This window comes from Notothenia coriiceps, unplaced genomic scaffold (genome assembly GCF_000735185.1).
Source record: "Notothenia coriiceps isolate Sejong01 unplaced genomic scaffold, NC01 NC01_scaffold00008720, whole genome shotgun sequence".
NCBI classification, from domain to species: domain Eukaryota; kingdom Metazoa; phylum Chordata; class Actinopteri; order Perciformes; family Nototheniidae; genus Notothenia; species Notothenia coriiceps.
Window position 1 is genome coordinate 17,791 of NW_011341421.1, and position 14,243 is coordinate 32,033.

At 41.0% G+C, this 14,243-nt stretch overlaps 1 protein-coding gene across 1 annotated transcript in view; it reads left to right on the forward strand.

The window, feature by feature from the left end:
• LOC104944735 (nesprin-2-like) overlaps positions 1-14,162 on the forward strand; it is a gene marked incomplete at its 5' end in the record, with an annotated part of 31,627 nt that extends 17,465 nt beyond the window's left edge. The window contains 8 exons of the mRNA XM_010770310.1: positions 532-763; positions 1,322-1,495; positions 4,632-4,736; positions 5,635-5,790; positions 8,308-8,466; positions 10,133-10,299; positions 13,118-13,280; positions 13,968-14,162. Of these exons, the coding sequence (XP_010768612.1) occupies positions 532-763; positions 1,322-1,495; positions 4,632-4,736; positions 5,635-5,790; positions 8,308-8,466; positions 10,133-10,299; positions 13,118-13,280; positions 13,968-14,162 (1,351 nt within the window). The remainder of the gene's footprint in view (positions 1-531; positions 764-1,321; positions 1,496-4,631; positions 4,737-5,634; positions 5,791-8,307; positions 8,467-10,132; positions 10,300-13,117; positions 13,281-13,967) is intronic.
• Between the last annotated feature and the right edge of the window lie 81 nt (positions 14,163-14,243).

The window sequence follows — 14,243 nt, forward strand, 5'->3', positions numbered from 1 at the left end:
TTTAACCATTTTCGGCCGATAATTTTCGTTCGGCCGAATATTCGGTGCATCCCTACAATAAAGAACCTTGAACTACGGTTATATAATGTCAGGACCTTTAGAGCCAGTATTTGATTTGTCCTCTGTGAGCTACCGTAGAATCATGACGGTGTGGAAAGGGCTTATTTAAAGCTAATGAAAACACATTGATTCTTAGTTTGAGGTGATCAAATCCTCTACAATGAACCTTTAACCTAATTATTCCAATTATTATTATTATGACATGTTACTTGTTAGACGCTTTTATCCAAAGCGACTTACATACTCAATACTGTGGACAATCACCACCGGAGCAATTTGGGGTGAAGTGTCTTGCCCAGGGACACAACGACATGCTGACTGCAGTGGGGTTTGAACCCTTGATCCGAACACCAACGCACAACCAACTGCGCCACACGCCTCCCGTGAATGGTTCCATATTGAATGGAGCACCTATGCTAACAGATGTCTCCTGAATACAACAGTGTTATCTCTTGTGTTGTCTCTTCACAGATCTCAACTCATGGCTCAGGTGACCTGTGTGAGGCAGAGCTGGCTACAGTCCGTGGCTCTGGCTGGAGAGCGCAGGTCCTTTATAAAAGAACAACTGGGCGAGTGGAGAGTTTACCGTCGTGGCTCCAAACTTTTGTGGAAGCTTCTGAGAGACGTTGGCCCGTTACTGCCCCCTGCTGGACCCGCTGTGTGTTCGCTGCAGCAGCTACGGAGCTGCGCCGACGATTACCAGGTTAGCATGAATGGATACCAGTAAGAGTGCATAGTAAGTGTTTATGAACAAAACATATAAAATAGTCAAAATCTGTGTCAAATATTATATTTTGTTATTATTTGTTTGTCAGAATCAGAATACCTTTATTAGTCCCACAGAGGGGACATTCACATTGTTACAGCAGAAAAGGGCCAACTAATAAATGTTACCTACGAAGCATGCATAACAAAGTATTAAAGATACAAAAATGATAATACATTATTTTTTACGGTTTACAAAATAAACATCCTGTAACAGTTCTGAGGATTTAGCAGCCAGGTATATATAAAAGGCATATTGCACATAGTTGGTTGGTATTTAACAGCAACGGGTGTTCTTTGTAATTACTTTTTCTCTTTGTACATACAGTCCCTACAGACCATTGTCTCATTTGTATGCATATATAGTTAGCTTTCCACTTCTAAATGACAAACATTACTTATGCATTGTCGAAAAGCAATAAAAAGATTTTTGATCAGAAATATCATATTTTCCTTGCTGAAGAATAAACAGTGTCTCTCCCCACATCTTTCCAAGTGTGTTGAAGAGGCTCTGGCTCTGCACTCCACCGTGTGCTCCCAGACGCTGGAGGCTGGCAGACGTTTGTGTGAAACCACGACAGAGAGTGAGTGTCAGGCCCTGCAGGACGCCTGGGATCGAACCGGCACTCTGCTGGAGAGCAGGGGGGGCCTGGTCCGCACAACGCTCCAGGTAACATTTAATATCAACACTCTTTTAGATTCAAGATTCGAGGCTTTTATTGTCTTGTGTACATAGCTACAGTGTAGGCATGACAATGGACATCTTAGGTCACAGGCTCCTCCAACAGTGCAACACAATAACACAGATAATAGTGCAAGTAAATACAATAAAATAGAATATAGTAGAAATAGTGCAGCAGAATAGTCTATATACAAGTAATTGGAATATTGATATATATAAGTTGCAAACAGATGATTATATTGAATTTTCATGTTTTATTTTTTAATATTTATCTTCATATTTAGCATTTAAATCTATTATTTTATCATTGCACATTTGTAAGAACATTTTAATGTCATATTTTAGACATTTTATAGACAACTAAATAAGCACCCAAAGATTATCTAAAATATTAAGCTTTTCAAAATAAAATGCAAAAATTAAACACTTATCCCACTAATATACCTTTCTATGAATTTAACTAAATTATAAAATAATTGGATACAAACTGTTCAGTCTGCACTCCTAAACTCTTAACCAGTTAAACCCTGAGGGCTTCTTAACATTTAATAAACTATGAATGTGTCATACCCACTTAAGGACAGCGAAGGCGAAACCAGACAACACACAACTTCACTTTACGTGGCCACAATGGCAAATACGTCTTACCTTTGCTGTTTTCTGAACAAAAGTTTGTTCAATGGCATTAAAACGCATAAAAACGCTGCTGAACGTTAATCCAATGTGTCTGTGTCACTTTGAAATGATTACTGATAATCCATCGTAACATTTATGTCAATAACGGAGTTTTCATATAAAGCTGCTACGAGACTATTTCCGGTTCTGGGGCATTCTGGCTGCGCATCACTCATTCACCAATAGGTAATGTTTAGGTGGATTTAGGAACCTCCCCTTGATTCTATTGGCTCTAACGGTTAAAAAGAGGTGTCAATCATCAAAATCGAACAAGGGGGGCCAGAGATATGGAAAATGCACCCAAATGAACCCAGAGGTGTTTTCTTTTTGCTAAATCTCTCTAAAAAGCTCAAATATCACTTGTTTTGCATCAATCTTGATACAGGGTACTTCTTATATGTTATAGTTTGGATTCCTAAAGCTTTTAGTCTCCGATCCCATCATTCAAGGGTGGTTTTCACTATAAGTCATGGGTTTTATTTTGGACGGAAACTATAATTTAATTTTTTTTACTATGTTCATTCTGAATTTACTTTAAAATAAAAAAAATCTTTATTGATTCTGACTTTTCTACATCCAACTCACAGGTGTATCAATGCTTTGAGAAAAAAGATTATTAATGTACCCCTTTAAGAAGTGAAGGTATGGTCATTTGTTCTGGAAATGTCATTTTCGAGCCTGAAGCCTGAAAAACAGGCTCAGGGCAATTTATTTCTTAAAATGTCGATAGAATAAACTTCCTATTCTAAGTTAACTCACTGGCAAATCATAAAAAGGAAATATAAATATTAACACTCTTTTGCTGTAGATGTGGTGAGATCCAGCTAGTGGTCTTTGACAGGAAGCAGAATCAAAATTCAAATGGTTGTGTTTTGTGCAGCTTTGTACGGCAGAAATCCAGAAGAAGCGCATGTGTTACAGTATTAACAAGGGAGTGTCAGCTTTACAGTACATGACCCATATCCAGGATCTGATCCTACACACACACACACACACACCAACCCACACACACACACACACACACACACACACACACAACCACACGCAACCACACGCAACCTGGTGTGTTGCGCTGGCACCGACCTCATGCTAAGAGGGATCAAAGACAAGCTCAAATCTGTCCATGATCCACATCACTGTCGGTCCCTTTCCTCCCATCACTGTACAGTCTTCTCATACACAATCCAATACAAAATTATTCAAATGAAGTCATATATGCTAGGTAGGCAGGCAGACATATTGAACAAATACTGATTGCTAAATGTCTTAAACGATGGCCTTTTCGTCTCCGATGTGACTGATCACTGAGCTGTGTTGATTACAGTGTCAGATTGTTTTGGTGTCCGGGGAAAGGAAAGCTCAACAGGATCCTGCCGGGGGAAAGGAAATCACTCTGAGCAACAAGTCAAAGATCACAGAGAGTAGCTTTGATGCATCAGTGCAAGTATAACTGCAGAGCAACAGATTGACCTCGTCTTCATACATTATATTACACATAAAATACTCAAATGGATAACGGTTTTTAGGGTGAGAAAGGTGCTGTGGATTTACCACTTGGAGCTTGTGACCATACTTTGGACTTCTGTCACTTAAACAGTTCGGTTAAGGAGTACCGGTCCTCTGAACTTTTGACGTGAATGCTTAAGTTTCACAAAGCATTCTTTCAGCATCAGAAGGATTTATGTTTGTGGAAATATGTATTTTACAGAACAGAGAAGGCATTGTACGTCTTTATGTCTTTATTAGGATCCCCATTAGCATTAGCATGAGCATTGGCTATTCTTCCTGGGGTCCTCGCACACACAAAACATACATACAACAAAATTAAAAATTTATAATTTCATGCAATTTACAGTGCTGTATGAAGTGAAAACTAAAATGGTCATCCAATTATCGCCATCCTAAGGCCAAACAAAAGTAAATACAAATAAGTGTACATAATAACAGATGCATACATAGCCACGGGCACAGTTCAAATTTACTTTATAATACATAAATTATTTTTGAGCAACCTTTTGAAATGTACTTGAGAATGTTCCTGAATGATGTGGACCGGTAAAGAGTTCCAGCTGACCATGGCTCTGTACAATACATGACTGTTTTCTGTCCCATATTTGATTTAGATTTTCAATTGTACAATATATATATTTACAATTCTGCCTTTTGCACAATTGTACACCTTATTGTTTCACATCACTTTAACGCAAAGGTAACAGATTCAAAGTCATACATGTAGTATGTATTTATAATATGCCATGTAGAGAAGCAGATTACCTCTGCAGTGATTCATGTTTCAATGTGGTTTTCAAAATGTCCCCTGTATAGGTTTTCACAACAACTTAATTCCAGAGCTTTCTGGTCAAACCATACAGGTTACAAATCGTAACTTGCCATATATTTATAACACCTATATCTTACATATACACTCTTTGTTCTGCTGTTTATTTAGAAGTGGTCTCAGTGTCAGGAGAGGCTAACGAGCATCACGTCTGAACTGGATGATCTGAACACGGAGCTGAAACCGCCGCTGGCTGACGACGAGACACACATTCAGGTAAACACTAAACAACTAGTCTGTGTGAACCCTGAACTCTGGTTCTTCTTATAAAAGAAGTCACCCCACCAGGAAGTCTTTTCAAAGCCACGTTTAAAGACCTTTATCAACCGGGCTCTGAATAAGAACATCGACACTACAGGTTGTCCCTGATATGGAGGTTTGTGGCTCGAGTTTTCTTAGCAAAATGGAAGCTTGTAAGTTGAATGGTTGAGCACTAGCATTATCCAAAAATAAGGTCAAATAATATTTCAAGTGCTACTCAACTGGCTTTAGATAAGCCAGTCCTTTATTAGTATATAAGTGCTCTGTTAGTAATTCAATCGCTCGAAGTGGAGTTCTCACAGTTCTTCCTTTTGTCTGAAAACTCTTGGTTGTAACAGAGCAGAAACCCATGTGTCATCTAATGCCTCAATTCATTCTCCGTTCCCACACTTGATTTCGTAAGACAGGCACTTAGGGTGTCTGACAAGTATTCATTGTGTATCCTGATGTAATAATCAACTTGTCATGGTTTCATAAAGAAATACAAACCATTTTAAAATAATGGTTTGTCTTTATTGTTGGAGCTATTATACTGGCAGTCATTGATCAGTGTGTATGGAATCAAGTTTGCCTCCATACATCAGCTGCAAACTGGCCTAAGCTACTCCATCAGTAGCTTCCCCCCCCATCCCACCACAGTGCTTCTGAGTTTACCCCCCTTTCCCTTATTTAATGCCCCCATGCTTTCACTCCCCTCCCCCTTTTACCCCTTCTCCCCTCCCCCTGTCCCGTCCACAGCCCTTTAATCTGGACGGTCAGAGCGAGAAAGAGGTATAGAAGTGTGTGTGCAGCATGGCTGTCGGACCGCCTGTCGCAGTGCAGGGAAGTTGAAGTGTGTGTGTGTGTTATGCAGGAGACAGACTTCTCTCTGCAGCGTTTGACCGGTGGATTTAGAGAAGTGGCCACCATGAAGACGGACCTGACCCAGTACGTCGCGGCCGGCGACTCTGCTCTGCTGGAGCAGCAGCTGGAACAACTCCATGTCCAATGGGAAGAGCTGTGTACCAAGGTGAGAACTGGCAAAAACAGAAATAGAGAGACAGAGAGAGGCCATAAGAGGAAGTAGAGAAAGTGAGAGGGTGCAGGTGGTGAGGATGGACTGAGGGGAAGTGAAGAAGCGAGGGAGGGAAAGTTGCTTCCAGCAGTGTCTTGGCGCTGACCAGCAGCACAAAGCCTCTGCACCACTGGGGCTGAACACACACACGGAAACACACACACACACACACACACACACACACACACACACACACACACACACACACACACACACACACACACACACACACACACACACACACACACACACACACACACACACACACTCATTTGTTTGACAAAAGAGCAACATGTGGCGGTTCATGGAGGGAACATTACCACATCTTGTTATCATATAACAACTTGCCTACATATGGGTCGAATTAGTTTGTTCTTTTAACATTTATTCTGCAAAAGTGACACAACTTGTGCTTCTCTTTTGGGTTCGATGCATGCTGTGTAAAGGATCTGGATTGAGTTGCTTCATAGCTTTGACATAGTTGACCGGGTTTCAGGATGTAATTAGCTCCTGCTTTGGATTCAGTGTGCTTACAGAACAATCACACTAACTCTCAAGCAGAACAGGCTGTTCATTCTGTAACTGCATTATTGCTGAAAGTAGCTCTACAGTATATTCACAGGCTCAAATTCCTGCAGTTTAATCTTTTGGCTTTAACACAACAGACTTTTGTTCTTTAGAAACCAACGGTTGTGACATGCTTCAGATTCTTTGGTCTGTTATTTGGGTTATAGGGTCGTGCTAATTGGGTCCCCAGATACACCACCTGCTCCAGTTGGCAGGAGTTTCTGGGACTCACAGATGCAGCCACAGCAGCAGCAGCAGGTTGCTGTTGATGTTGGTTCTGTATCTAATAGTCTCTTCTTTATCTGTGCAAGTATGGAAGCTGCTCGTCCTTCCTATGTGTGTTACAAAACAATTGTTTGAGTGTTGAGTTTCAAATATAAAAGCCTACATGCATGCTATACATAGGCTGGATCATATGTGTCACATAACATACTTTAATAGTAACCAGGACTGTACACACCTGCATTGTTTTGACTTTAACCTGCACTCACATCTGCACACTTAAGTAATAACATAAGAACATGTTAATTCAAATGCTCAACGTTTTACTGTGATATCTTGTTTCACTTTAGTTTAAAAACATTTTGTATTATCATTTTACATTTCCATTATATTTTGTCTTTATTTGTACCTTATGTGATCCTGTTTTTAACTCTGACCCTGTTGCTGCTATAAACACCTACATTTCCCCCAGGGGATAAATAAAGTTCCTTCTTATCTTAATGCATAATTACAATCTGTTGCTGAATAGTGAAACTAGGTTATTTAAAGAAAGCACAGACTTATTTCAGTTGGTTGTTGTGATATCACACACAAGATGTTCATCCCTTTGAACTCCTGAAATGGCCGGGGGGAATCTGAGCCATGGAGTCCTCTGCACAGCTAACAGGTTGCAGGTGGGGGAGCCAGTGGAATGGGTCCGCTGAGCAGATGGCCGGGCTGCGCTAAAGGGATTCAGGGGACGGGCTCTATTGTTCCAGGGGAAGCACAAAGTCCTCTCCGGGTGACAGCAGTTCACAATGCACCCTAAATGCACCAGAGTCCAAGAGGACTCAGCAGTGTTGGTGCTCACAGGGCTCATTCAAATCAAATAAATGCCAGAAAATAGTATAAAATATAGCCGGTTTCAAACGTGCCCCGAGGGCTCGCTAAGCCCTTTAACCTCGAAAAGATCATCAGCCCCCTCCTCAGAGACGTAACGGGGTGTTTTCATGGCGTTAAGCTATCATTAGGAAAATGGACCTTGTTAATTTTGTCTAACAGCCAGAGCTCCTTGGGGATTCCTCTCAATGCAGTTGTACTGACTCAGATGGAGATGAAATGGCACCGGTAATAAATGAAAACACTTAATATTCAGTTAATTTGGCTGTTTTTACATCCACTGGGACACATCATCTGTTTCTCTGCTCTCATTTACCAGGTTATGTAGATCAGTGTTTCAGACTGCATTGATATTAGTCAATATTCAAAGAACCGCTGCTTTGAGGCTTTTGTTTGTGCCGGTCAGACACTTAAGACCTATTTGTGTGCAGTTTCACCCAGCAAGTCAATCTGGCAATGATGTTGACAACACATCATAACACCTGGTTTGGTTTCTCACCTTGTCTCCCTGAACTACACTAAAAGTTGGTAGTACAAATATATAACCCATAGTTTTATCGGCCATGTATAATTTGAGAATCAAATGCACAATGTGTGACTTTCAGTCTTAGATCTCCTGCCAGACATATAATAGTTGTTATTACTTTTTAGGTGAATCGTTTTATTAGCTAATGTCATTGCAGTAGGAAGCTTTTATATACAAATACCCCTGTGTTGGTAAAGTGAAATCATAAAAAGATCATTATCTGTATGCTGAAAATGACTCTGACACAGTTGCTAAATGCCACTTCTGACTCTTCCCAGGTATCTTTGCGCAGACAGGAAATCGCAGACCGCCTCAATGCCTGGACCATCTTCAATGACAAGAACAAGGAGTTCTGTGATTGGCTGACTCAGATGGAGAACAAGGTGTGCCACAGCGGAGATCTGAGCATCGAGGAAATGGTGGAGAAACTGAAGAAGGTACAAAAACTAATGAGTTGTAATTTCTTCATAGACATACACATGGAAGAACAGGCGTTTTGAAACATTTTCAAAGTGCAAGCAGAAAGTATTTTGTGTCAGAGACCCTTATAAAATCACTCTTTTTCAATAAACAATCAACACAACACTAAATCAGGACTTAACATTGGTTAGAGCAGGGGTGTCAAACTCAAGGCCCGGGGGCCAAATCCGGCCCCTGACTTCATTTTCTGTGGCCCCACAAGAGCTTGCAAAGAATATAATATGTTTATTATACGGTTACATGCCGATTTACAGCACGTTGCCCATAAACTACATGTCCCACAATGCATCTCAAATTTGACTTTTTCCTCAGAATTTGCCTTTTTTTCTTCAAAATATGCCTTTTTTTTTTAGTATTTGCATTTTTCTCAGAATGTAACTTTTTTTTCAAAATGTCACTTTTTGGCTTTTCTTTTTAAATCAGTTTGTGACATTCTCACTGAAAACACTTGCAATTATTTGCCCTAGACTTCTTCTTTCAGACGTAGTTAATTATGAAGTTGTTAAGAAAATAATCCAATGCAGAGGCAATAATGTAATATAATACGTTATTTTATATATATTAAATATTTATATATGTATTTTTATATAGTCTTGAAGTTACAACCGGCCCTTTGAATGCAACCATAATATTAATGTGGCCCGCGATGAAATTTAGTTTGACACCCCTGGGTTAGAGTGACTGGTATCTTTTAATTAATTTGGATAAAGTGGACAGTTAAAGGAGTTCCCTTACTTGAAATGTGAATGCTGGATTACATACCATATTTTACCTCATTTGCATCCTCCTATGTGCACATTTTAAAACTTCACACGGGATTCTACTTGACCTTATTTCCAACACTTACTGTAATTCCCACGATGCAGGGCTTGTTTACCTCTTGTTTAGGTTAACATCCATACATGAATGATGCTCTTACAGCAGATGGTGGCCTGGAATGGAAAGACTGCGCTGGCCTTTGTTCTCACACAACAGTTGTCCTTTCAGTGACTGAAAGCCTTTTGTACCTTCCTGTGTCATCTCATGTTTGCATGCTCATTTACTCAACTAGATAATAATTGGGTTGAACATTGCACTGTTTTGTTTAGGGCTGTTGGATGAGATGAGAAAATTGGTGGCACTTGAGGGTCCCTTTTCAATGATTTGGATAGTGATGGATGGCACTTCCTGGTGACAACACACTGCTCCAGGGCACGAGAGCAGGTGTTGAGCAGGATGAATGAATGGGACACTTGACAGAAGAAGTGTGTTATTGACACTTTAAAGCTTTTCCTTCCTTTTAACTGCTGATTTAAAGATGTCATTGAATAGAGCAGGTCAAATTGAAGGTGTTTACTTCTGATGATGTTTGCTATAAAGTGATCACAGATCAAATGATTTGCTTCATTGCAAAGTAATGTTTTCTACTCAGGCTGAGATATACAGTATGTCCATGGTATACAGGGATTTAATGATGTTATACACTGTTTATATAATAATGAAAAATGCCTTACTTATGAAACGCCAATACAAACAAGAGTCCATTAAGTTCCAGTGTGCATTAGATATATATATTCTTTGTGAGGTTTTTTCTTTGAGTACATGTTATGAAGCACAATACTTTATCATGTCACATTTCCACAGGACTGCATGGAGGAGATCAACCTGTTCAGTGAGAATAAAAGCCACCTGAAGCAGCTGGGGGAGCAGCTGCTGTCGGCCAGCGACGAGGCCAAGCAGACGCAGGTCCACGGCTCGCTGCAGGAGGTCAACCAGCGCTGGCACAACCTCTTCCACAACATCGAGGCCAGGTGAGACCCAGACAGCTGCAGAGAGGCTGTGTGTGTGTGTGTGTGTGTGTGTGTGTGTGTGTGTGTGTGTGTGTGTGTGTGTGTGTGTGTGTGTCAGTTTAAACACTAGGACTGTACGGTTTAGGACAAATATCACATTGTGATGATAATGACTGATATATCATACTTTATTGATATTATTGAATTTTTTTTACCAGGATCTTATTTACATTAAGTATGTGGGATACCACTTGTAGGACAGGATATCTTTGGAGCGCCACAATACCTACATTTCATTACATTCAGATGATATTTTAACATATTTTGCCTCAAATATTGCATTTTGGATATTGCACTAGTCCATATTGCAATGTTCATACAATTAAAGTTAATTATGCAGCTCTACAGAACACCCAAACACATTTAATATTGGACTTCAAGGTTTTTTTACAATCTAAAATATGTGTAGGTGTGTGTGGAAGTACCGCCTCACAATTATCCTTATGCACAAGCACGTTTTACTGCAAGACACTCTACATTAAGAGCATCGTTGTACACTGTAAGGCTTTAAATGGAAGCCTTTTAATTAAACAGTAGCTCTAATGTACATCCACCCACCTGCTGTTGCACTAGGGCTCTGCAGCTGTCAGCAATACATGGTTTCTAATGTACAGACTGTAGCTTAAGCCTCTGATGAGGAGCTGTCCCCTCAGACAGATGGAGGGTCCTGAGGAAGCGCTGCAGATACACACATACATATCCAAACTACCCCCCCCCCTTCACCACCACCATGAAAGAAATAAAAGCTGTGCTTATGTCTCAGACAGTACCATATGTTAACCCGTGTCCAACAATCTCCCCCGCTTTTCTTAGTGGGATGACATGAGGGAGGGGGGTTAGTATGGGGGGGGTCTGTCGGCATGCATTAATCGCTGATCCTTAAAATGAGCTCCCCTCCAGATTTCAGGGGGCTTGATCCCATGCAGGCAGCTGTGAATTCTTGATATATATATATATCATTTTGTATTCAGTCTCAAACACCATCAAGTGAGTTCTCAATTTGACTGAAAAATACAATTTAAGTGGTGATTGTTACTATTTGATCAAATATAACCTGTCCTACGGTGCAGCAAAGGGTCAACCCAGGTTTTCCAGGGTGACACAAATAATTATAATTCATGAATAACATTTGCTGTTGTCTTGGTTTTGTAAATGCCCTTTCTAATGTCCACTCATGCATTTAAAGCTGGGCTCTGCTGCTATAACATTTCCCAGCTAACAGCAATCATTTGAGTCTTAATGCTTTAGAATCAGCAGCTATCAACGTCTAACTTGATGCAATGAAGTAATAAAGTAGTGAGTGTAATAATGTTTGTAAAAGTCAAATGATAGATGAACCAAACACTGAAGAAGCACATGCACATTAACGGGACAACAGTTTAGAGTAACTCTGAGCCCTCCTGTGGTCAGCTGCACTTTGTATCTCCATCCATATATCCTCACTTATCCTCAGCTCGTTCTGCTTCTCTCCGTCCATTCTCCCCGTGTCCTTTTCTCCTCAGCGAGGACCCCTCACCGGGTTTTGTGTCTTTGTTCAGGCCCCTGGCTTTGTTAGGCTGTCACGAGGTAGAGAGGCAGAGAAAGAGGGACGGAGACAATTTAGATGACGAGGGTGGTTGTATCTGCAGAGAGGAAGAGTGTTTCTCTGGGTAGAATTTACACTATTATGTGTTCATTACACGCACAAACATCCACTCACTACACACTGTGCATCATTCCTGAACTTTAGCTACGTTTGGAATCAGTTTTATTTTCCAACACCAGAGTTTTGGTTCCACTTTTTCACATTTTTCTTTTAGGAATACCTTTTTTAAGTGCCACATTTATGGTGCATGGTCGTTAGACACAAACTGCAATTTCATAAACCATCAACGAAACCCTATATGTGACTGTACTTGGAATGAATCCTAATGACCACCTGAAGAAATGACACATATCTTGTCTTTGAGGGTATAAACCTGGTAATAAGAGATCTGAAATGGCTCTCTTGAATGCAAACACTTTTCTATAGTCGCCCCAACGTCCGGCACCTGTTGAGACCCTTTCATACACACTTCAGTTTGCTCTGCTCTGCTTTTAGAGCTTATTATTTAGCTGGAGAGCGTCTCCCTGCTGGACCCCGACAGCAGAGGAAGGATCAGAAAGGGAAATGAACTCAAACTCCCAAAACGGGCACACTTCAGGCTTTCAGAGGGCTCGTATTGTCCCAGGCGTTGCTATGACACCCGTGTGTGTGTGTGTGTGTGTGTGTGTGTGTGTGTGTGTGTGTGTGTGTGTGTGTGTGTGTGTGTGTGTGTGTGTGTGTGTGTGTGTGTGTGTGTGTGTGTGTGTGTGTGTGTGTGTGTGTGTGTGTGTGTGTGTGGCCAGTCTCCATGGTAACTTTAGAAGTGCTATTGCAGGATACCTGGGACGTTTGTAGGATATTGGAAGTTGGTCTTTCTTTTGATGTTTCTCTGTTTGTTTCTTATTTTCTGTATTTGTACCTTTGTACTCCTTTCTTAGATAGTTTGTTTGTTTTAATTGTTGCCTTTCTTGATATCCTTTCTTTGGTCATTTTGGTCTTTCCTGTAATTTCTTTCTTTATATGTATTTGGTCATGGTTATGTACACACGAACATTAATCTCATATATTCAGTAGAGAGGAGATGGTCTGATTTAGCTACTAGCTTTGTTGCAAAATGTTGTCCCAATGTGTGCTAAATGGTTACTAAATAGGACATGTGGGTGCTACCTTTTTTAAGCAGTGTTTGTGTGTGTGTGTGTGTGTGTGTGTGTTTAGGGTGAAGAAGCTGAAGGAGACTCTGGCGGCGGTGCAGCAGCTGGATAAGAACATAAGTAACCTCCGATCCTGGCTCTGCCGCATCGAGGCCGATCTGTCCCGCCCTGTCACCTACAGCGTGTGCCACCACCAGGAGATCCAGAGGAGGCTGGCCGAGGAGCAGGTACACACACACACACACACACACACACACACACACACACACACACACACACACACACACACACACTAGTGTTTTAATTATTATATTTTATTTTCATTCGAGAAGAGAACTCAAACTTTCTGTTTTAATTGTTTGTGTTATTATTCCTGTTGTTTCTTTGTCTTTACATTATTATTTGTATTGTTATATTTCAACTTAATATTCTACTCACACAGTAGCTTTTCTACTCACTGTCACTCCCACTAACTCTTTGTCTCTNACACACACACACACACACACACACACACACACACACACACACACACACACACACACACACACACACACACACACACACACAGGTTTTAATTGTCATATTTTATTTTAATTCGAGAAGAGAACTCAAACTTTCTGTTTTAATTGTTTGTGTTATTATTCCTGTTGTTTCTTTGTCTTTACATTATTGTTTGTATTGTTACATTTGAACTTAATATTCTACTCACACAGTAGTTTTTCTACTCACTGTCACTCCCACTAACTCTTTGTCTCTCTTTATGATAAATAATTCATATCTGTCCTTTGTTTAATTTTGGGAGTGGGTGGTCTCATGCAGCCCTCCATCTGTATGTCTGTGAGCTGATGTTCACCACATGGTTTCCCTGGCATGCCCTGATGTCTGTCCTCATGCCCTCCCATGTGTGTGTGCAGGAGCTGCAGCGGGACATCGAGCAGCACACGGAGGGCGTAGCGTCGGTGCTCAGTCTGTGTGACGTTCTGCTGCGGGACGAGGACGCTGCCGGGGGCAACGAGGCGGAGAGCGACTCCCTGCAGGAGACCAGCCACAGCCTGGACCAGCGCTGGAGGGCCGTCTGCTCCATGGCCCTGGACCGGAGGCTCAGGTAGGAGCTGAACACACACACACACTCACACACACACACACACACACACACACACACACACACGACGACGACGACGACCGAGACA